A 22,970-nucleotide genomic window follows, 5' to 3' on the forward strand; every position below is an offset into this window, starting at 1 on the left:
TCTCTCATCATTTTCTTTCCCTTCCCTTTCCATTCGTATTCCTACCCTTCCTTTTCCTTCCCTTTCTTTCCCTTTCCTTCTATTATGCATCATTTTCCATTTCCTATATGTTTTCCTATTTCCTTCCATCATCCCTTCCCTACTTCTTCCTCAGTTCCTTTCTTTACCATCCCATATTTTCCCTTCCCCTTCTTCTCCGTCCTATCAAATCCCATCTCATCGCAATCCTTCCCTTTCCTTTCTTTTCTTTTCATTTTCATTTTTTATCTTTCCCTTTCCTTCCTTTCCCTCTATCCCATCCCATTTATTCCCTTTTTTATCCTTCCCTTTTTACCTTTTCTTTCATATATCTTACCTTGCCTTCCCTTCCCTCCTCATCCCATCCTGTCCCTTCCCCATACTCCTCTTACTTTTTCTTCTTACTTTTTACCTCCCCTTCCCTCCTCGTCTTGTCTACACGCGAGGGGTCGTGAAGCGCCTCGCTGTGTCATGTTATCTTCGTGTTATCTCCTAGTCGCGCCCTGCTCCCGACCGCCCCTTGTTATCAGAGAGAGAGAGAGAGGTGGGGGGGCGGGATTTCTGGTACTTTTCCTTTGCCAGTGACGAAAACAATGATGATAACAGCAAAAGAGAACAAGGATAACATGTCAGAATTCTCTCTTACGAACATGCATCTTTATCCGCGGTATCACGTGACTCACTCTCCCTCCCTCCCTCCTTCCTTCCTTCTCTCCCTCCCTCTTCTCAATCTATCTCTCTCTCTCTCTCTCTCTCTCTCTCTCTCTCTCTCTCTGATCAGCCAATAAGGAAGGAGGAAGCTGCCGCGACCCACCAATGAACGTTCAGCTTTAGACACACACACACACACACACACACACACACACACACACACACACACACACACACACGGATAACGTACATAGGTTGACTCTCTTCCAATATTTATCATTTTTTATATTTATTACATTTATCTTTAAGCTCACACACACACACACACACACACACACACACACACACACACACACACACACACACACACACACACACACACACACACACACACACACACACACACACACACGGATAACGTACATAGGTTGACTCTCCTCCAATATTTATCAATTTTTATATTTATTACATTTATCTTTAAGTTCACACACACACACACACACACAGACACACACACACACACACACACCAGCTGAGCTCACTACCCCCCACAATGTTTTCCTTATCTCCTTATGACCTTATCTTCTTATCACTAACTGGGCCAAGAAGCAGAAGAAAGGGAGGGGGGGCGATGGGGGAGGGAGAGAAAGGAGAGGGGGGAACGGGGGAGAGGGGGTAGGTGACACGTTTCTGTTCTTATCAACGAGGGTGACGTGACTAGCAAGAGGGCAAGGTACAGGTCGTGACTTGTCCTTGAGTGATGAGTCTCGTATATATTCTCATTATGAATGTGTGCGTAGGGGCGGGGTTGGGGGGGGGGGGGTGCCAGGGTGTTAGTTTAGCGTTGTGTCCCTTTAAAGTGTTCTGGGTTTCTATATTTGTATCCCGTTTTCTTTTTTCTCACAGTGATGGGGGACGGCGCCAATCTCGTCCAGGGAGCTTCAAGGGACCAGTAAGTATTGTTTTTTTTCTGTTGAATGTGCTGAACCCTCATTGCATTACTACTACTACTACTACTACTAGTACTACTACTACTATTACTTTTACTACTACTACTTTTACTACTACTACTACTACTACAATTACAACAACAATAATAATACTTGATTGAATACATAGAGTTAAAACATCAGTAGAGTAAGTGATGTTGAACTTGGCAATAAGGACACAAAAGGAGGAGGAGGTGGAGGAGAAAGATAAAGAAGATGATGAAAGTGAAATTAGAAAGAAAAGATAGGAGAGGAAACAATCTGGAGACGCAAAGGAAGAGCGGAAGGAGGTGTAGAGGGAAAAAAAGGAGGAAGAGGGGGAAGGGATAAAAGGAGAAAGATGAAAACGATAGTGGAAATGATCAAGAGAAACAAAGGAAGAGGGGAAGGTGTAGAAGGATAATGAAAAAAAGAGGGAAGAGGAGGAGGAATAAAAGGAAGAGAAAGATGACAGATGAAAACGATAGTGGAAATAATCTAGAGAAACAAAAGAAGAGGAGAAGGAGGTGAAGAAGGAAAATGAAAAAAAAAAAGAAGGAAGAGGAGGAGGGATAAAAGGAAGAGAAAGATGACAGATGAAAACGATAGTGGAAATAATCTAGAGAAACAAAAGAAGAGGAGAAGGAGGTGAAGAAGGAAAATGAAAAAAAAAAAGAAGGAAGAGGAGGAGGGATAAAAGGAAGAGAAAGATGACAGATGAAAACGATAGTGGAAATAATCAAGAGAAACAGAGGAAGAGGAGAAGGAGATGTAGAAAAAGAATGAAAAGAAGGGGAAGAGGAGGAGGAATAAAAAGAAGAGAAAGATGAAAACGATGGCGACGGGAAGGGATGAAGCAGAGGCGCCAGAGAAGTTCAAGACACGTAACGAATCATTGTGTGGCGTCCCTCTGAGGCGTGACCTTAGGCGTGACGCAGCTGCCCTTCGTGACGGCCAGCGGTGTTTTTTTTTTTTCTTTTGTGTGTGTGTGTGTGTGCGTGTGTGTGTGCTCGAAAGACATAACTTGGAGGTATTTCGCTGTGTTGAATAACCTTGAGAGTCCTAAGAAAATGTTATGCTCTCTCTCTCTCTCTCTCTCTCTCTCTCTCTCTCTCTCTCTCTCAAGGCTGGCGTATCAATGGACGGCCGCCAAACTTCTGATGCCCAACTTTCATGAAGATTTTTGTTCCGTTTCTTCTTGGGCAAACTTTTTCCTTTTCCTCCATTTCGTCAATGTCCGCCTCTGTTGTTGTTGTTGTTGCTGTTGGTGATTGTGGTGGTGGTTGTGGTAAGGCTGTGCTGTTGTTATTCTTATTGTTATTTTTAGTATTAGTATTTGTATTATAAGATGAGTAAAACTTAAGTAAAATTAAACACACTGCCGTAAGACCTTTAAAATTAGAAGAAAAAAATCACCTTAACGGCTTTTGGGGGGAGAAAATCTTAGAACATTGAGAAATAATAACAATTCGATCATAAAAAAAAATCGCTTACACACTTATCTTCACAAACTAACTTACTTTCATTATACGTAAGAGTCATTCGTGTAGCACTTCACATAGCACCCAAATCTTTACTCAAATCCAGACTCCGTACTTGGAAGAGAAAAAGAGAAAGAAAAAAACTAAATCCACACACAAACAGAGGCGCCATAAAAAAACGACATACATTCAGGGGGAACATTTATTGCAGCGAGGCGAGCGGCTGGAAAACTGGAAACGACCGAGAAATATATTGCGAGGGTGTTTAGCGTCCGTTGCATTCTGGGAAGCCCGTGCCATTACGAAGCTTTACCGCGGCGCTGGAGGAGCTTAGAGCGTCCTAGCGTATGTGTATGCTTGGGAGAGAGAGAGAGAGAGTGGGGGGTGAGGAGGAGGAGGAGGCTTAGGGAGTAGGGTGTGAAGCAGGGCAAGAGCTTGGAAGGAAAAGTGGGAGGAAAACGATGATAGAATGGGGAGGTGGGAGGTTGGTAGGGGTAGATCAGGGAGTACGGAGTGAAGCATGTCGAGAGCTTGGGAGGAAAAGTGGGAGGAAGACGAGGAAGAAGAGAGAATGGGTAGGTGGGAGGTTGGGAGGGGGAGATTAGGGAGTAGGGAGTGAAGCTGTGCGAGAGAGATCGGAAAGAATGGTAGAGGAAAACGATGAAGAAGAGAGAATCAAGCAGACAAGTGGGTCAGAAAAGATATATATAAAAAGATAGAAAGAGAGAGAAGATAAAACTAGAAATAGAAACAAATGAAAAAAACAAGACCCAATGAAAAAAGAAAGTAAAAATGTGATGTTTCAGATGCTGTCAGGAAGGAGTTCTTAAAATGTTTCTGCTAAGAGTGACGTTCGAGGCTTGTTACTGATGATATTTCTGTGTCCGAGGCTGTGGGTTTGGGAAAGGGAGGGGACTGGGGAAACAGAGGCTGGGGACTGGGCTCTCTGGGGGTAGGGAGGGTTGGGGAAAGAGAATAAGAGTTTCTGCTTTTTCCTCATCGTCCCCAAATCCATCGCCTTCTTGTCCCTTTCTCTTTTCGTGGGGCGTTATTCCCTGAGGCTTCCTTGGTTGTGTTTGTCCCTTGCTCCTGCTCCCCTTCACTCCCTTGCCTATCTTGCTTCCCCTGACTCGCTTGGTTCCCTACGGCGGATTTTGCTTTGGACTTGCGTGGCGTGGCGACCTGCCTGAAGAGGGGGCCGGGCAAGCCGTAGCCGGGGACACCGTAGTAGGGATGGAAATGTGGTCGACCGTAGCCAGGAATGTGGTTGATTGGTAACTGGTTGATTGGTGTTCCGAAAGGCGTCGCACCGAACCCTTGCTGTGCACCGATGTCTGCCGGGCCCAAGCCGTTGTCAAGTTGCTGTCCTCCCAAACCAGTGACGCCGAAACCACTAACGCCTTGCTGTGCTCCGCCGTTAACGACACCAAAGGGATTATTGACTTGTTGAGGGCCGCCGTTAATAGCACCAAAGGGATTACTATTCTGTTGTCCTCCTCCGTTCACAACACCAAAGGGATTACTGTTCTGTTGTCCTCCGCCGTTCAAAACACCAAAGGGATTACTGTTCTGTTGTCCTCCTCCGTTCACAACACCAAAGGGATTACTGTTCTGTTGTCCTCCTCCGTTCACAACACCAAAGGGATTACTGTTCTGTTGTCCTCCTCCGTTCAAAACACCAAAGGGATTACTGTTCTGTTGTGTTCCTCCGTTTAGTACGCCAAATGCATTACTTCCACTGTTGACGGCACCAAAATCGCCGCCGCTCTGTTGGACGCCGCTGCCGCCCAAGCCGCTCCCACTCTGGCCGAGGCTCTGAGCGAACACCCCGAACGCATTGCCCTGCTGCGCGATGCCTCCGTTGGGGGACGCGGACAAGCCTGAACGTGTCCCTCCTGACCCGCCGTCACCTTTCCCCTTCCACATCCAACGGGCGCCGTCCCTGTAGCTGCCGGGGGTGGAGGTGGAGACAGAGGGGGCGCGGGTGGTGCTCTGGGTGGAGGTAGAGGACTCAGCGCGGATGGAGGGCGTTGTGCTGAGGGTGGAAGAGGAGAAGGGGGAGGAGGAGGTGACGGGGGTAGAGGAGGCAGAGGAAGAGACAGTAGAGTTGGTGGGCATGGGCGTGGATGAGACTGAGCTGCGGGTGGAGCCTGAAATTAGGGCATAAGAACATTAGGTGTCTGCAGGAAACGAATAGGGCAGTTCTTGTAAACCTAACACCACCTATCCTCCCTATTCATGAACTGATCTAGCCTCTTCTTAATTAAATGTATCTACCGTAGTGACACTCACCACATGACTGTTAAGCCTCTTCCACTCATCCACCACTGTTAGGAAACCAGTTTTTGCCAGTCTTTATTGAATCTGAATTTAGCTGATTTAAACCTATTACTACGAGGGGATTTTTATGCTAATTTAACCAGAACCTCCTTGACTTCACCCTTATTAAAACTCTTCACACGTGTTAGTAGACTGAGGTAAATATTGACAAGTGGAGGGGAGCAGCGATTAGCGGGCTTTTTTTTATTATTGTTTTTTTTTGTGTGCCCTTGAGCTGCCCCCTTTGTTGTAAAAAAAAAAAAGTGGGGGGAGGTTGGAAAGGGGATTCTTTTTTTTTTTATCTTAAGGGGGTCGATCTTGTATGACACCGAAACAACTTTACATAGACTGTTCCTAAATACCTCCCTTACGACTTATCACTTTGAATTTATAGAGACATGAATGCATCTACCTAAGCTTCCTGCACCTGGCGTTGACGGGGACACTGAGGCATTAGTAGTTTCCCCCAGGTCGTCCTCCTCCTCCTCTTCGCCTTCGTTTCCTGTGTTCCCTCCACCTGTTTCTCCTCCTGCTCCTCCTGCTGCTGCCCCGTTTGTGTTGTTTCCTCCTGCTGCTGCTGTGGTTCCCTCCGTGTTTACTTCGATGATTGCTCCTCCTGTGACGTCTTCTCTTTCTCCTGTTCTTGCTCCTGCTTCATTTCCTCCTCCTGCTCCTCCTTCTGCTCCTGTTCCTTCTCCTCCTTCCTCTCCGTCTCTTCCGTCTTCTTCAGCGTTGTCGTTCTCATTTTCAACGTAATCTTCATTCTCGAGGTAATCTGCCCCTTCGTCGCCTTCTTCTGGAGAGAGAGAGAGAGAGAGAGAGAGAGAGAGAGAGAGAGAGAGAGAGAGAGATTGTTTTAATTTGTGCAAAGATATATGAAACATCGCATAATCAGACAAATGAAACGTATAACATAATAAAAAAGATAAGGAACCAAGTATCTGAGTGTGTATGTGTGTGTGTGTGTGCGTGTGTGTGTGTGTGACCGTAGTAGTATTCACCGTCACCTTCAGCTTGTCTCTTTATCCTCCTCCAAGTTTCTCCTCCTCCTCCTCTTCCTTCGTCATCCTCCTCAGTCATCCCTCCCTCCAGCCTCTTCAGTCCATCACCATCTATGAAAACGGGAAGAGAAAACACAAAAGAAACATATAAATACACAATCGAACACTAATATTGAAGGAAACCGGAATCAAATCGCTTTTTATGACCTGCAGAATTAGATGACTCTTAACTCCACTAAAACTATAATGAAAAAAGAATCTAACCCCTTATGAATCGCTTCTAAAACAAATGACGTCAGGAACCACAATCCAGTCATTACCACTTTTCCAGAATGAAGAAAAGTCATTAAAAACACACTAAATAGAACAATGAGGGTAAAAGACGCTAATTATATACTATTGTTCTTATATTCGTTTTGTATTGCTATAGACACAGGAAAAGGACAATGCATAATAGAGCAAGCTTAGATATGCAATTAATTTAGCTTATCCTGAGAGAGAGAGAGAGAGAGAGAGAGAGAGAGAGAGAGAGAGAGAGAGAGAGAGAGAGAGAGAGAGAGAGAGAGAGAGAGAGAGAGAGAGAGAGAGAGAGATAGAGAGAGAGAGAGAGAGAGAGAGAGAGAGAGAGAGAGAGAGAGAGAGAGAGAGAGAGAGAGAGAGAGAGAAGAGAATGGTCACACAAAAACACCCTCCTTTTGTCCTCATGTTCCTGGACTGTCACGGAATAAAAAACAAAGTACAAACAAAACAAATAAAAAGAGGAATCGAAACCTATTGTCATTGTTGAATTCACAAAAGCACCGAAAACACTAATTAAACCACAATTATGAGAAGAAAATTATACCCTTCCTTTTTTTGTTTGTTCGTTCCTGCCGTCACTCTTTAAAAAGCTGCAGCATTGTCCATTATTTTCCTCCCACGTGTGTACTTCTTTTGTGTGTCGCCTTCCTGCCTGTCCTTTCCTCCCTTCCTTCCTCCTCCACGCCCCTTCAATGGCTCCTACACGCCCCCATCATGTCTTCTTTTCTATACTCCTTTCATGCTCTCGTCACATTAGTTTCATTGTACGGATCTCCACATGTCCACCTCTACACCCCTTCTCAATCCCCCTACACGCCTTCCCCTCTCCATTCCCTCTCACGCCCCTTCCACACGTCCACCTATCTACGCCTTTTCAATCCCCCCTCCACACCTTTCCCTCTCATGCACCCTCCACATCTCCCCTTCTTCGCGCCTCTCTCAGCCTCCCCTCCACGTCGTCCCCTCTCCACACCCTCCTCAATGCCTCATTCTACGCCCTCTCTCCCTCTAAGCACCTCCAACCTACTAAGACGCAATGTGAAATTAAGACCCGTTTTCCTGGACGCTTTTGGCTCTCACAACAATATTTAGAGGCTATAAATATATAGGAGCAGCGAGTAGCTTTTTTTTTTATTATTGTTGTTTCCTTTTTTTGTGGCCTTGAGCTGTCTCCTTTGTTATAAAAAAAAAATAAAGAAAATTAGTCGGGCTTTCATGAGTTTTTTTTCACGTTCGGGGTGTAGAAGTCTTGTTAAACTATCACTAGGCTCATAAAGCTACCCATGGAAGTGCCCACAACAACCTCTACTAAAGCCTTACCAAATTTAGGAGTGTGAGCCGAGAAATGTTTGGGAATAGGGGTCTAAATCAAATGAGGAAGTAGAAGAAGTGTATCAATTTATAGTCTTCGTTGAGCACATGGGCGTTTTGAAGGAAATTTAATTGTAAGCGAGGGAAAATTAGGTTCTGTAGAGTGTATGATGAAAGCGGGAAGACTCACTACGGAAGAGCGTACATAAACAGACTGCGGAATATTAATAACAATGTCAAGGATGATGTATGTAAGTGAGACATGGACGCGAGGGGACAGGCAGCGTTGTCAGATTATCGTATTCACCACATTATATTTATCATTTTTAAGCCTTAAACTCTCGTACCTGCACAAATAACGATACAAAATTTAAGTTAGCGTTAAAGCTGTTATTTATTGATGCTCTTTTTTTTTTTCTTTTTGCGATGAGTACGATAATTCGGCAACGCTGGGCACAGGACAGGTGGCGAGTGGTCAAGGATTCAAGCATTGGTGATGAGTTACCTGGAAGAACCCGTAATGTGGACAGAATGGACAGGTGAATGCAATTGAAGTTAGAACAAAGATGAACTTGCAATGGAGAGGCAAATGGAAAGAAAGTAGTACAAAGAAAATTTCACTTGAGATGGAGAATTGAATGCAGTAAAAGGTACAAAAATGATTAACCTGGAGTAAAAAGGTCAATGCAATGAAGGTACAAACAAAAGTGATCTTGAGATGGAGGGAGAAATGCTGTGAAAGTACTTACAAAAAATGAACTTGAGATGGAGAAGTGAATGCAATAAATGAAGATATTAACAAAAATGAACTTGAGATGAAGAGATGAATGCGATAAATGAAGGTACAAACATAAATGAGCTTGAGATGGAGGGAGAAATGCCGTGAAAATACTTACAAAAAATGAACTTGAGATGGAGAAATGAATGCAATAAATGAACTTGAGATGAAGAGATGAATGCGATAAATGAAGGTACAAACTTAAATGAGCTTGAGATGGAGGCATGAATGCTGTGAAAGTACTTACAAAAAATGAACTTGGGACGAAGAAATGAATCCAAGAAAAGTAAAAAAAAAATAATGAAATGGAGAGTCGATTGGAGAAAGTACTTAGAAAACATGAACTTGAGATGAAGCGATGAATCTAAGAAAATTAAAAAAGTACTTAGAAAACATGAACTTGAGATGAAGAGATGAATCTAAGAAAATTAAAAAAAAAGTACTTACAAAAAATGAACTTGAGATGAAGAGATGAATCCAAGAAAAGTAAAAAAAAAAAGTACTTACAAAAAATGAACTTGAGATGAAGAGATGAATCCAAGAAAAGTAAAAAAAAAAAGTACTTACAAAAAATGAACTTGAGATGAAGAGATGAATCCAAGAAAAGTAACAAAAAAACACACACAAAAATGAACACATGAACACATGAACACACAGACAATGACAAACACACACACACACACACACAAACACACACACACACACACACACACACACACACACACACACACACACACACACACACACACACACACACACACACACACACACACACACACACACACACACACACACACACACACACACACACACACACACACACACACACACACACACACACACACACACACACACACACACACACACACACACACACACACACACACACACACACACACACACACACACACACACACACACACACACACACACACACACACACACACACACACACACACACACACACACACACACACACACACACACACACACACACACACACACACACACACACACACACACACACACACACACACACACACACACACACACACACACACACACACACACACACACACACACACACACACACACACACACACACACACACAGGTATACCAAAGGAAGAGGAGGAAGAAGAAGAGAAGGAGGAGGAGGAAGAGGAGGAGTTTGGGGGGAGCAGACGAGAAGGTTAAAGTGAGTAGAAAGGAGAGGGAAGAAGGGGAAGCAGACAGACAGTAACACAAACACATATAAACAAACATCACTCAGTCAGTCACTCAGTAAATCAATCAGTGGGATCAATCTCCTCGACGTATATCATCTTAAACACCTTACCTATCACCTTACCTGCCCAGAATCTTATAGTGTGAAGATGCTGCGATGGTTTCCCTTGCACCACCACCACCACCGTCATCACCACCACCACCATCATCATCACCATCACCACCAGTCGTCCTCCACTCGCCATCCTAATAAACCAAAGAATATAAACAAAAGCCGAACAGAAAACAGCGACGAATCATCTATATAACCCTTCCAAAACGAGACTTATTCACCGGCAACAGCGCTCATGAGAAAAGAAAACTCCTGGCTCGGGTTTGCACAGTTACCAAATAAGGAAAATTAATGACTGAACAGAGAAGCGAGAGGTCACCCACGTGTTGGTCTTCCCACTCTCACGTTAACACTGCAAGAGGGAGAGTGAAAGGGAAGCATAAAAGGGAAGTGCGTGCGGGTTGGTGACTGACCCGCGTGTGTTTTTGTGAGTGGGTGGAAAAGGGTGGAGATGGGTGGCGGAGGGACGGAGGGAGGAGGACAAGCGGGTGAGAGGTGGAAGGGTGGGCCGGGTGAGGGGTGTGAGGGGTGAGGAGTAAGAGTGAAAGGGAGAGTAATAATTTGCATAACCGACCAGGGGGAGAAAGAGGAAGTATGAGAGAGAGAGAGAGAGAGAGAGAGAGAGAGAGAGAGAGAGAAACAGGTATGATGGGGAGGAGGAAGCAAATGATAAGGAAAAGGAGAGATAAAGAAAAAAAGTGAGAGAAATAGACCATGTTAAACACACACACACACACACACACACACACACACACACACACACACACACACACACACACACACACACACACACACACACGTCACCTGCGGGTCACGCGCCTCACGGGACTCTAAACAGCAGGTGACCTTCGCCCCTCAGATCGTCACCATTGTCGCTGTGTTGACGTTTGCTGAAAGGGAAAGTTAAATGGGAACAACGACAACAATGTACACACGCACGCATACACACATACATACATACATACATACATACATACATACATACATACATACATACATACATGCATACATACATACATACATACATACATACATATTTCTAAACATACTTTATACCCGAAATCGACTTCTCTCATCTGTTCTCTCATTCTTTTTTTTTCTTTTGTTAGGAGCAGCGTCTAGCGTGGCCCTTTATTTTTTTTTTTATATATCTCCCTTGCTCTGAAAAATAAAAACATACTCTCATACACAAACAGATATATTGCATTTTTTACCTTTTCTTTTTATGTATCTATCTATCTGTATCTAACTATCTGTATGTCTATCTATCTATCAATCTATCCATCCATCCATCTTTATCTGTTTATGTATGTTTGTCTATCTCCCCACCCTGTAATCCCTCTATCTATATCTAGCTACTTGTCTGTCTATCCATCTGTCTAGCTATCTATCTCTCTACCTATCCACCCCGTAATCCGTCTTTTTCTCCCTCCCTCAGGCGCCCCAACGAAGCTCCCCCAGCAAGCAGCCCCGCCCAGGGCCCCGCAAGGTGACATGGGCCCCGAGTCCTCCACGCGGGCGCCAGACTCACCCCCAGAGGCACCCTAAAGAACCGTCACCCACGAAGTCCCCTCCCCCGTCACCCAGGAAGCTCCCCATCACCCCAGCTACCTCAGAAACACCCGAATCACCACCCTCGTCCTCCCCATCATCGTCCTCATCGTCCTCCCCATCCATATCCTCCCCAATCGACTCCCCAGCTAGTACTGATGCTCCCCAGGTGACTATCCCCCCTCAGGAGCCCAGTGGTGTGGGTGAGAGGAGTGTGATGAACCGGGAGGAGCTGGCGGAGGTGGGGCGGTGGGTGACGGAGGTGGAGGAGGAGCTGAGAAGGATGAGGGAGGGCGGATATGCCGGGACGCACCGCCCAGCGACCCTCACCAGCGTGTTGCAGGACCTGGCGGCGGGGAGGTGAGTTTGAGAGGCTGTGTTTGCTGGTTGGTATTGCTGGAGGATGGATGAATGGATGAGAACGCGAAGAAAACGAGAGCTCCAAGGACTAGTGGATTTTAATGTGAAATTGTGTATCAGGGCACCTCTCTTTTTGGCCACTCCTCTGTACTCTATTCAGGAGCAGTAAGTAGCGGGCTTTTTTATTTTTATTTTTTTTGTAATATTGTTTTCTTTTTTGACGCCCTTGAACTGTCTCCTTTGCTGTAAAAAAAATGCTGGCTGTCTCAAATAACCAAACAACCTGACCTGGCCTAAACATTGTGAGAAAACTGAGCAGCGATCGCACCATACACTCCACACATATCTATATACATGATACCGACTTATCAGTGCCTTGCAAAATCCTTATAGCCGTAGAATGGATGAAAGGATAAGGAAACGAAGACATAATAGAGAGCTCCCAAGACTAATGTGTTTTAAAAATGAAATTCTTATGTGTGTACGTGTTTGCTTGGGAGATAACCACAGGAGGTTTTTTTTTTGTTTATTTGTCCGTTTGATCTTTTTTTGGAACCCTTAAGCTGTGTCCTTTGCTGTAAGAAATGTAAATCAAAGGCAACCGAATCTTTTTTTTTTTTTTTTTCTCTCTTCTCTTTATTTTTTAGGGAAGGTCTCAGTCAGAATCAGGTTTTTTTGCCCGCTATAGCTAAAAGAACTAAATATTTGTCTGTGATGTTTTCGAGGTTATGTGAGTTACAGTATATAGGTGCTGTAATGTCAATAGTTACGCAGCTTACTTTTATCCAGTGTTAATCTTTGGCGTCTTCATTATCTATTAGTCATTACTCGTTTTCTGTTCCCCAAGGTTGGACGAAGACAAGTTTATCATCTCGAGGAGGGTTGACCACTACTTCAGGACTGCTGTGAGGCGCGCCAGGGTGAGTAACATCATCATCATCATCATCATCACCATCAGTAGTAGTAGTAGTAGTAGTAGTAGTAGTGATGAAGCAATTGCGACTGTAACCTGTAAGTCAAACCGGCGATTATAGTTTCTCTTCCTTAAGTAACAGTTAAAACTTTTCATTTTCAGGAGCAAAGGAGGAGAAGGGAGGAGGAGGCACCCCCACTCCCCCTCACTAGACCAACACCCTCACACCCGCACCCTGTCCCCGCCTCGCCCTCCACACGCCCCCACACCACGGCGCAACCTCCCCGTCCGCCACCCCCACACTCAAGTCACCCCGTACGTCCCCCCGCCCCTCCACACCCCCAACCTCCACCTCCCACCCGCCCACCCCAAAAACCTCATACTCAACCCCCTCCTCGACCTTCCACACGTCCACCCCAACCTCCTCACACCCAACCCCTTCCTCGACCTGCTCCCCCTCAACCTCGGGCACCCTCACACCCACCTCAGCCTCACACCCAACCTCCTCTTCGTCCAGCTCATCCCCAACCTCGCGCACCTTCACACCCATCCCAGCAACCTCACACCCAACCTCATCCCCAACCTGCTTCTCCTCACCCCCAACCTCATCCAACCTCCCATCCTCGGCCTCAACCCCCTAGTCATCCACCCCAGCAGCCTCAAATTCATCCCCCTTCCCACCCATCGTCCCACCCATACCCTCATCCATTTCCTCACGAAGTACCACAAGACACAGAACAGTCACCATCTCGTCCTCGTCTACGTGTCTTCCCGCCCTACCGCCCTCCACCCCTATTCTTACAATTCCCCGGCGTGAAAAAGCAGAGCAGTCACCGCGAGCATAAGACGAACAGAAAACGGGAGGAACATCGAAGTCACAGAACCGAGGAACGCAAAGAAGGAACAAACCGCGACGACCAAACGGGAAAGGCTGAAGTTGTCCCTCCGCATCGTGAAGAGAAGCCCGCCAAAGACCCGAAACCAAATCTTCAGGTCTCCACGCAAGCCTCTGTTGACATACCGAGAGGGAACATCGTGGAGAGGCTGCCGGGGATCTCCATTCAGCCCCACTTAGAGCACACCATCTCCAGTCAGGGGAGGAACGTGGTGCTTCGTGTGATACATCGAAGTACGGATGAAGGGAGTAGTGACGGAGAGGCAGAAGGGAAGGATGATGGTGGTGATGATAAGGGAGGGAGAGATGAAGGAGCTGATAGACAAGACGAGATGAGAAATGGAACCGAAGTCATTGTGGTTGATGAAGAACCACCCCCATCACCTCAATCACCATCACAACCATCACCGCACACACCACCATCAGTAGTGCCACCAAACACCACCAGGAACGAAATAGAGAACCACACACCACCTTCATCACCACCACCACACATATCATCACCATCAGCAGTGCCACCAAAGCCTACCAGGAACGAAATAGAGAACCACACACCACCTTCATCACCACCACCACACATATCATCACCATCAGCAGTACCACCAAGGAACCAAGAAGACAAACACAGTCGCTCTCAAAAAACAAACCACCACGAACCAGAATACCAAAAACAAAACAACGATGGGAAGACTGACAAGAGCAACAACAACAGCAACGCGAACCACAACGCTACCAGAAGGAAGGAGTCGGAGCAGAACACAGTGGGGAGATCTAGTGATGAAGGCGAAGGAGGTGGAGCAAGAGGTGGAGGTGGCGGGGCGCGGCTTCCTGGATATTACCCGGAGGTGGTGTGGGAGGAGGTGGCAATCGGGGGACATCAGCAACGGGAGGAAAATGACGAAGAAGAAGAGGAGGTTCGGCGGCGCGTGCAAGAGGCGGAGGAGAGGCTGATTCAACATGACCTTCGCCAACGCATCCTCGACAAGTGAGAGATTGGTTTGGTTTTGTGTCATGATATCTGTTTGACTTGAATATACCCGCAGCAGGAGGGGTAAAATAACAAAAAAAAAGTTATTATCCCCATATAAAACAAATCTCAGGCTCTATTTATGCATTTAAGCTTTTTTTCAGTCCACATTGAACGAGATCTCTTATTAACAAAGCAGGAAGGGAATAGCAAAGGAATTCGTGAACTCAATTCTCAAGGGAAGAAGTTGGGGAGGAAAGGAGAGAACGCTTCCCCACCCCACCTTCCTCCCCAGCCCTTGTCCCACCCCCTCCAGACACCTCATTTAAAACACGTACAGTTTCTTTTTAATTCAGTATATGGCAATCTTCATTTATTTACTCCTCTTGATAATTCATACCACTCTACGCTCTTTTATTCACGTGGCCTTCCACAATAACTATCAGAAACATTTAACAGGTAACAGCATCTAATTCATTCTTTCAACCCAATCTTTAATCCTCTGCAGAAAATTGACGTCGACTTTTAAACTTTGTGACTGTGGAGGAATCGAGGAGGAAACAAAGTGACAGAGAGCGGCGGAACATTAGAGGGTCGATGGAAATTGATCTCAGCGTTTTTATTTGTTTTTCCAGGGTGGCGAAGCGACTCCAAGACAGACTCTGGGGCGAGGTGGGGCAGGGAGGTAACGGGGAAGGGAGTCAGGAGCAGGGGAGTGCAGAGGAGAGTCAGCCAGGTGATGAAGCAAAGGAGGAAGAGGAGAAGAGGGAAGAGAAGGAAGGAGAGGGTGAGGAGGAGGAAAGGAGGATGGAGGAGAAAGAAAAGGAAGAAGAGGTAGTCCGTGACATTAAGGTAATAAAAACGGTAACAAATAAGGCATGTTTTTTAAGGCATAGGAGTGAATATATTAACAATCCACCTTTCTGACATTATTGGAACTTTTAGATGCTCATGTGTTCTCTATAATGGGTCACTTATGTTCTCTTTTCTTTCGTTCGTTGTCTCGCCCTATTTTTCTCTACCTTTTTTTTTCTTATAGATGTATTATTTTATTTCCCTTTTCTTATGTAATGTTTTCTTTATTTATTTCTTATTCTGTGCATTGTTTTCTTTATTCACAATTTGTCTTGTTTTCCTTCTTTCTATTTCTTTGTCTTTGTTGTTCCTGCAGGCCGAGGTGGAGGCGGTGACGCGGGCGCTGCTGACGAAGATGGTGCAAGAGAGACTCGCAGCGGCCCTTCGTCAGGTGTGTGTGTGTGTGTGTGTGTGTGTGTGTGTGTGTGTGTGTGTGTGATGGTACCGTTGCTAAGTGATCCTGATTTATTGACTGACTGAGTGCCTGAGGATTAGACAGAGATAGATATACAGACTGACAGATGTATTTACTTACGTGTACACAAATATCGTACAGTTATATAGTTGTTCGCCTGTCAGCCAATCATCGTACAGCAAAGGTAGAAGAAAGATGGAAGACAGAAAAAAGCAGCACAAGAAAGTGAAGTTGGAAGAGAACAGTTTATTGGCTAAAAAATAAAATATAAACATACAATTTTTATCATTTTTTTTACAGCAAAGGAGACAGCACAAGGGAACAAAAAAAGGAAACAACCATAAAAAAAAGCCATTATTGTTTTAACATTATCATTTATTCATCGGTATTTATTCCTTTATCCATTTCAAAAGGTTCAGAAGCCTCCGCCCGAAGCTTCGAGTCCCAAGGAGGAGGATACATCGCCCCCCAGCAGCCCCAGGGAGAAGGATCAAGAGGCAAGGACCCCTCCCCCTCCTTCCCCAGCCCGTAGTGTCCCATCTTCTCCCATTAAACCCCCTCTTCCACCCTCCTCCCCTGCAAAAACCCCTCCCCCACCCTCCTCCCCTGCAAAAAACCTTCCCAAAGCCTCCCCTTCAAAGCCTCCTCCCCCATCCTCCCCTGCAAAACCCCCTACCCCACCCTCCCCAGTCAAGACCCCTCCCCCACCCTCACCCCCTCACGTCCCCTCTCCAGCACCAAGCACCCCCACGCCCTCTCCCCCACCGAGGCAGAAACCCCAACCAAAACCTCCCCTAACCCCTCAACTCTCAAAGGAAGAGGTTAGGGAGGAAAGAAGAGAGGTCATCCCTACCCCACCCTCCTCCCCCCCCCCTGCCTCATCCTCCCCTGTACCTCCACGCCCTCAACCTCCACCAAGCACCCCTCAACCCTCACCCTCACCCCAGAGAAAGCCCAGTAAGATCCCCACACCCCAACGCACCCCAGCAGCCTCCCCCAGACGGACTCAACCCACCCCCAAGCCGTCTGTCCCCCCAGCATCGCCTCCGTCAGGGCACGTCCGGATAGCAGTGCAGCCCGTCAGAACACCCTCGCCCTCTGAAGCTCTTCGTGGCCCCGCTGTCAGCCTCTCCCCTGCTGACGGCGCCCCGGGAAGGTTTGTGACGCTAATTGACCAGGGCACTCAGGCTGACCTCGTTAGTGAAGGGCCTACGGAAGGGACTGAAGGAGGAAGGGACGCTCTCTCCCCCGATACCCCGTCCGTCGTGTGTCAGTCATCCTTGGACGTGACTGTCTCGTCGTCCGCGGAGGTGAGTGTCGGGTCGTTTGTGTTGGTTAAGAATTGGTGGTACTTTTTGTTTGGTTGCTTGTTAGGGGTCGTGTGTGTGTTGGTCTATTCTTGCGTCTCTTTTTATAGCTCTCTTATCCGTTGCTGCTGATTATATTCGTTATTTTCTCAAAGAGCTTTTCATCTTTTCTGAATACATCTATTTTGGGTTTCTCGTATGCTCAGATATCTTGTTTACTTGTTTGTGTTATCTTTTACTTTTGTGTTTGCTACCTTGTTAATCCGTAACTGTTAACCTTGTTCTTTCTTCTTTACTCTTTATTTATTTATTTATTTATTTTTTTTTTTGGGGGGGAGAAGGAGGTTTTCGTGCGCTCAGAGATCTTCCTATCTGGTTCATGTTCTCATTTTCTTTCGTCTTTGACAAAACTTCTGTGCCATGGACGCGAAAACACCACTCCACGCAGATCATCTCCTTTTCGGACTTTTAGAACTGGTTGACGTGAGAGGCTGAAGGGTCTGAATACCGACCACAATCACTTCCTTCCTTCCTCTCTCAGGCCCAGGACACCACCTGCCGCAGCGTATCGGAGGGCGAGGTGCTGGTGCCCTCGGGCGGGGAGCCGGGCGAATGTTTGCCGCCGGGGCACGTCTCCTCGCCGCTCCTGGAGGTTACTGTGGAGTCGGGGCTCGTGTCGCCTCTCCTGTTTGAGGTGAGGGAAAGGTTAACTAAGACCAATTTATCTATATTCATCTCTCTAACTATTTAAACGTTTATCTATCTAACCTTATTTATATATTTATCTACCTAGTTATTTATCTATCTACCTATCTGTTTATCTATCTATCTCTTTACCTACCTATCTGTTATTTTTTTTCATGCCTGTGTGTTATTGTCAATAGTTTTATTACGATTTTTTTTCTTCATGCATATATTAGATTATAGTTAGGAATCTACATGTTCCTATTTTCGCATCATTATTTTATCTTGTTTCATGTTATTGGTATGTTTGAGGGTTCTGTTATTATTAATTTATTTCTCTTAACGGAAGCAGCGATCTGAGGGCGAGATGGTGAGTGAAGAAGCGATAGAGGAGGAAGGAGAAGTGAGAGAAGAGGCGGAAGAGGAAGAGGAGACGGAAGAAGAGAAAACAGACCAGCAACAACCCGTCAACCATCAGCGAGGAGGAATCACAACACACCCTCAGAGTACGTAGGCTACACACACACACACACACACACACACACGTACATACCTCACTCCCTCATTCCCATCCTGTGAAACTAGTAATTAATATTGAATGAATGTACAACAGATTATTCACTACCACCACCGCCACACCACTCGTCATCACCGGTTAGTTATTCATTGTCAACACGTCTCGTTATTCATCACTTTTATTCATACCTGTTTCCGCCTTACCTGTCTTCACTTCTCATCAGCGTCATTCTCCACTTTTATTCATACCTGTTTCCACCTTACCTGTCTTCACTTCTCATCAGCGTTATTTTCCACTTTTATTCATTCCTGTTTCCACCTTACCTGTCTTCACTTCTCGTCAGCGTTATTCTCCACTTTTATTCATACCTGTTTCCACCTTACCTGTCTTCCCTTCTCATCAGCGTTATTCTCCACTTTTATTCATTCCTGTTTCCACCTTACCTGTCTTCACTTCTCATCAGCGTTATTCTCCACTTTTATTCATACCTGTTTCCACCTTACCTGTCTTCCCTTCTCATCAGCGTTATTCTCCACTTTTATTCATACCTGTTTCCACCTTACCTGTCTTCACTTCTCATCAGCGTTATTCTCCACTTTTATTCATACCTGTTTCCACCTTACCTGTCTTCACTTCTCATCAGCGTTATTCTCCACTTTTATTCATACCTGTTTCCACCTTACCTGTCCTCACTTCTCATCAGCGTTATTCTCCACTTTTATTCATACCTGTTTCCACCTTACCTGTCATCACCTCTCATAGCGTGACTACCTTGTTATATCCTACCTCCTTTATTTACCGCTACGTTTACCTTCTCCCTCTTTTCTAGTTTTTTTTTCTCTCCTTTCTCCATCACTCTATGCCACCCTTATCCTCCCTCTCACCCCTCTACACTCACTCTCATCACTATCACCAGCATTAATATAGTACTTTTTCATTCTTCCTCTTCCACCATTACTACCACATCACCGTATTTATCTCCTTTCACTATCCACTAGTATCACCACCCTCGTCATCACTCCACCATCACCGGTATCATTCACTACCATCGTCATCTCCTTTTCGTCTCACCCCTCGTCCTCATCACCCGGCATATGACCACAGATGTTGCGCCGACTAAACGAAACTTTCCAGCTTCCGTCCTCATCACTATCATTATCACCACGCCACCACCACGTTCATTACCGCTCTCTACCACCACCTTCATTTTATTTTATTTTTTCTCACCCTTCATCCTCACGACCCTCATCACCTCTCTCCCACCATCACCTTTATATTCTATTTTTCTCACCCTCTGTCTTCATCCACACTTATCACCTTCATTTCCTTTCTCACCCTCCTTCCTCACCACCACTCATTATCACTCTCCAGGTCCCGGCGTGTCCGTGGTGATGGATGAAAGTTTCTCTAGCGGTGAGGCGGCGGTGGTAAGGATGGAGGAAGAGGAGGAGGTGGAGGTGGAGAGGCCGCTTCGCCCCTCCCTCGCCGCCGTCCACCGCCGTAACGAAGAGTTGATGGCGAGGCTCAGGGACTTTGGGTCTTTCTCGTTCCTCCTGAAGAAGCCTCCGTACCCGACGACGCAGGAGTCCTCAGCGTCGTTGTCGTCTTCGTCTTCTTCGCCCTTGCCTCCTCCTCGTCCTCGTCCATAATTTTAGATAGTTTTCGTGAAAGTTTATGGTTATTTAGGTTTTAATGAGGGTCTTCTTGTTCTTTTCTGGTCCTTGTATTGCTCTTTTTCTCGTTTTTTTTTTTTTTTTTTTTCATTATTAACTTTTTTGTCATATTCTCCCCTCCTCCTCCATCCCTTCGTTTTCTTTTGCATCTTTTCTTTCTTATCATTTTTCTCCTTTTACTTCTATAGGTTACTTCTTCCTCCTCCTCCAACTTTTCTCTCTCTCTCAACTACTGTATGTAAGCGATTTTATTTACTTCTGTGTATGTTTGTCTTGTTCGTGTGTCCGGCGTTTCCTGTGTGTCCGGCCTCCACTATCAAGGTCGTTTTAAGTGGTTTTACAATACGTTTAAATTAATGGTTTGCCACGTATTTATTATTCGTGTTAGCACCGATGGTTCTTATGTGTTTTAGTCTCACAGTGAAGTTTTTATATTGATTTTTTTCACCCAATGTTCTCCCTTATATCTACCTTCGTTACTGATGGGTATTTTTTTAACTTAGCCTTTTCCTTACCTTAACTAGATTACCTTACCTTGCCTTAACATACCTTCCCATTTCTCACCTTACCTTATCCTCCCTTATCTTTTCCCGATAAATTATCTACGTGTTAACGTTGGTAACTTATACGTTGTTTAGTGACTGTGATGTGTCTGCCTTACTTGTGCCTTTGAAGGGAATAGATACACGATTGCCAATTATTTTAGTACATTTTTAACTTTCTAGGTATACAGATCTGAGGGGAATAGAAAATAGATACGATAGTTAATGGTTTTTATTAAATTCTAACTCAATGAATTTAAATTAAAAGATTCTCTAGATATTTTTGCACGTTTTATCTTAGAATATAGATTATTTTTTAGTATATTTGATTCATAATATTTAAGCTTAAGCCTATGTACGTATGTTTTATTATTGTGTAACTTGAGTACCGATTATTTTTTTTTATGACTCGTTCTCGTGACGTCACGCTACATCGAAAGGGAGTTGAGATTGTGAGTGCTCGTCCACCGGTTGTGTCTTCTAAATATATCTTCGATCCGTAGTAGTATTTCAAAGACCCCTGCCATATGTGTGTGTGTGTGTGTGTGTGTGTGTGTGTGTCAAGCAAAAAGTGCAGCCTAATCCAACTTCTAAACTAGTAACGATTCAATAATGATGTCGAAGCGTTCGGGATCCCGTTCGAACACTCGCTTCGATCATTGATTCGCTGTGATTATTTTCTTTCATGAACTCATGATTTCTTACCGTTACCAGAGTTTGCTGCTTTATTTCACGTGTCTACATTAAAACTGCAAACCCTTTACATACAAGAACAAGAGTTAAGGAAAATTAAACAACTGCAAGTCAAGATTCTGGCGACCTCTAGCAGCCTCGACTCGGTGGCTGCCGCAGCGCCGCCGCCTTGGAACCATTCAGCTTCGGGAAGGGGAGCGGAAGGAGCCTTTGCTGTTTTATTCCTCAACTTGCTGTTTGTTGCTGTCTCTTGTGATTACTTGAATACCTGCGCCTCACGTCCCCAGGCAGCTCGGCGACACCCAGGTATGTGATGTGTGATGAAAGTTCTGTTATGATGCGTTAGCGATCTGTTGATTATAATGATGTTTTGGTGGTGACTCGGTGTTAACAGCTTGATAGCCCGCAAATTGGTGTGTGCTGTACATATTTTGGTATTAGGAACTTAACCAGTAATGGATTTTATAGTAAACCAGTGATGGATCAACTTGAAAATCGTCGAAAATAATAAATTTGATTGAGCGTTGATGGTTGGCAGAGCACCCCCCCCCCCCTCCCGGTAATAGGTAGGTTACGAAATTGGTAAATCTTAGGAATTGCGGCCCCTAGCGGGTGCGCATTTAGGGCACGGTGTGGGGGTAATTACAACATTTCTAGCACGTACGACGGGGTTTTGACAAGCGGACAGGCGTGTTTGTCACAAGGGGTGTATTTTTCCACGCTGGCCTCACGATTTCTTCCAAGTCGATGGGCGATGAGAGTGCGAGCTCCGGGGTGAAGAAAGGGAAGAGCCCGCGCGGAAAAATACACCCCTTGTGACATAAATACACCTGTCTGCTTGTCAAAACCCCGTCGTACGTGCTAGAAATGTTGTAATTACCACCACACCATGCCCTAAACGCGCACCCGCTAGGAGCCGCTATTCCTAAGATTTACCACGAAATTTAATCATTATATCTACCTGTCTTATAATGACCCTAAAGGGAGTGCAGAAGGGGAGATGTCCCTTTGTAGAAGTGTGTGCCTTAAGGATATTTGCAGTTACCCTTTATTTGACGCCCCCCATCTCCCCCCTCCCGGAAAAACTAACCTTTTTCAATGGTTTTCAGGGTCATTATCGTCTCGAGCACATATAAAATACATCAAATGAATCTAGGTTTGACAACGGGATCTATTATTGGTTTAAATAATTTACCCTTTTATCAATAGTATTTGGCCACAAATTGTATAATGTTATAATTATATGCTAATACTTTTTGTCCAGTCAGCTGATTCTATTGATACTTTAAGGCTGACATTTACCTGCTAACAAGCTTATTTTATTACTATTTCCTTGTTACTTTTTTAACGTGACATTTTTTGATACATCTGGGACAGAATACTCTTTGGGGGACGTAAGCTAAATTTGCACTTTATCTTCCTTAATTTAGTTA

General features: G+C 45.1%; 2 protein-coding genes across 4 annotated transcripts; one reads left to right on the plus strand and one right to left on the minus strand.

Annotated features, from left to right (window-relative positions):
• The first annotated feature begins 614 nt into the window (after positions 1–614).
• On the plus strand, positions 615–21,440 carry LOC127009122 (titin-like). Its single transcript, XM_050881909.1, has 11 exons — positions 615–646; positions 1,576–1,621; positions 11,604–12,076; positions 12,924–12,996; positions 13,152–14,869; positions 15,487–15,703; positions 16,023–16,097; positions 16,535–17,431; positions 17,970–18,122; positions 18,462–18,618; positions 20,001–21,440. Exons 1-11 carry the CDS (start codon positions 615–617, stop codon positions 20,276–20,278), a joined length of 4,119 nt encoding a protein of 1,372 aa, XP_050737866.1. The 3' UTR covers positions 20,279–21,440.
• On the minus strand, positions 3,294–10,509 carry LOC127008941 (uncharacterized transmembrane protein DDB_G0289901-like). Of its 3 annotated transcripts, none has more exons than XM_050881453.1 (4): positions 10,178–10,509; positions 6,445–6,549; positions 5,850–6,230; positions 3,294–5,268 (listed from the first exon to the last, which is right to left on the minus strand). In XM_050881453.1, exons 1-4 carry the CDS (start codon positions 10,296–10,298, stop codon positions 4,115–4,117), a joined length of 1,761 nt encoding a protein of 586 aa, XP_050737410.1. In that variant the 5' UTR covers positions 10,299–10,509; the 3' UTR covers positions 3,294–4,114. The 3 variants fall into 3 exon arrangements, with proteins under 3 accessions (XP_050737410.1, XP_050737409.1, XP_050737408.1); XM_050881452.1 differs by having other exon boundaries at positions 5,850–6,233; XM_050881451.1 differs by having other exon boundaries at positions 5,850–6,233; positions 6,439–6,549.
• Positions 21,441–22,970: the final 1,530 nt, after the last annotated feature.

This window comes from Eriocheir sinensis, chromosome 39 (assembly GCF_024679095.1).
Source record: "Eriocheir sinensis breed Jianghai 21 chromosome 39, ASM2467909v1, whole genome shotgun sequence".
Taxonomy (NCBI): Eukaryota; Metazoa; Arthropoda; class Malacostraca; order Decapoda; family Varunidae; genus Eriocheir; species Eriocheir sinensis.

What these genes read in the sequence shown, in the direction of transcription:
- LOC127009122 (XM_050881909.1), top strand. Translation starts at nt 615, where the DNA reads ATGATAACAGCAAAAGAGAACAAGGATAACAT. An exon ending in CAGGACCTGGCGGCGGGGAG is followed by an intron (nt 12,077 to 12,923) that starts GTGAGTTTGAGA and finishes CTGTTCCCCAAG; the next exon opens with GTTGGACGAAGACAAGTTTA. An exon ending in TCGCAGCGGCCCTTCGTCAG is followed by an intron (nt 16,098 to 16,534) that starts GTGTGTGTGTGT and finishes CCATTTCAAAAG; the next exon opens with GTTCAGAAGCCTCCGCCCGA.
- LOC127008941 (XM_050881451.1), bottom strand. Translation starts at nt 10,298, where the DNA reads ATGGCGAGTGGAGGACGACTGGTGGTGATGGTGATGATGATGGTGGTG. An exon ending in CACTATAAGATTCTGGGCAG is followed by an intron (nt 6,550 to 10,177) that starts GTAAGGTGATAG and finishes CCGTTTTCATAG; the next exon opens with ATGGTGATGGACTGAAGAGG. An exon ending in GAGACAAGCTGAAGGTGACG is followed by an intron (nt 6,234 to 6,438) that starts GTGAATACTACT and finishes CTCTCTCTCCAG; the next exon opens with AAGAAGGCGACGAAGGGGCA.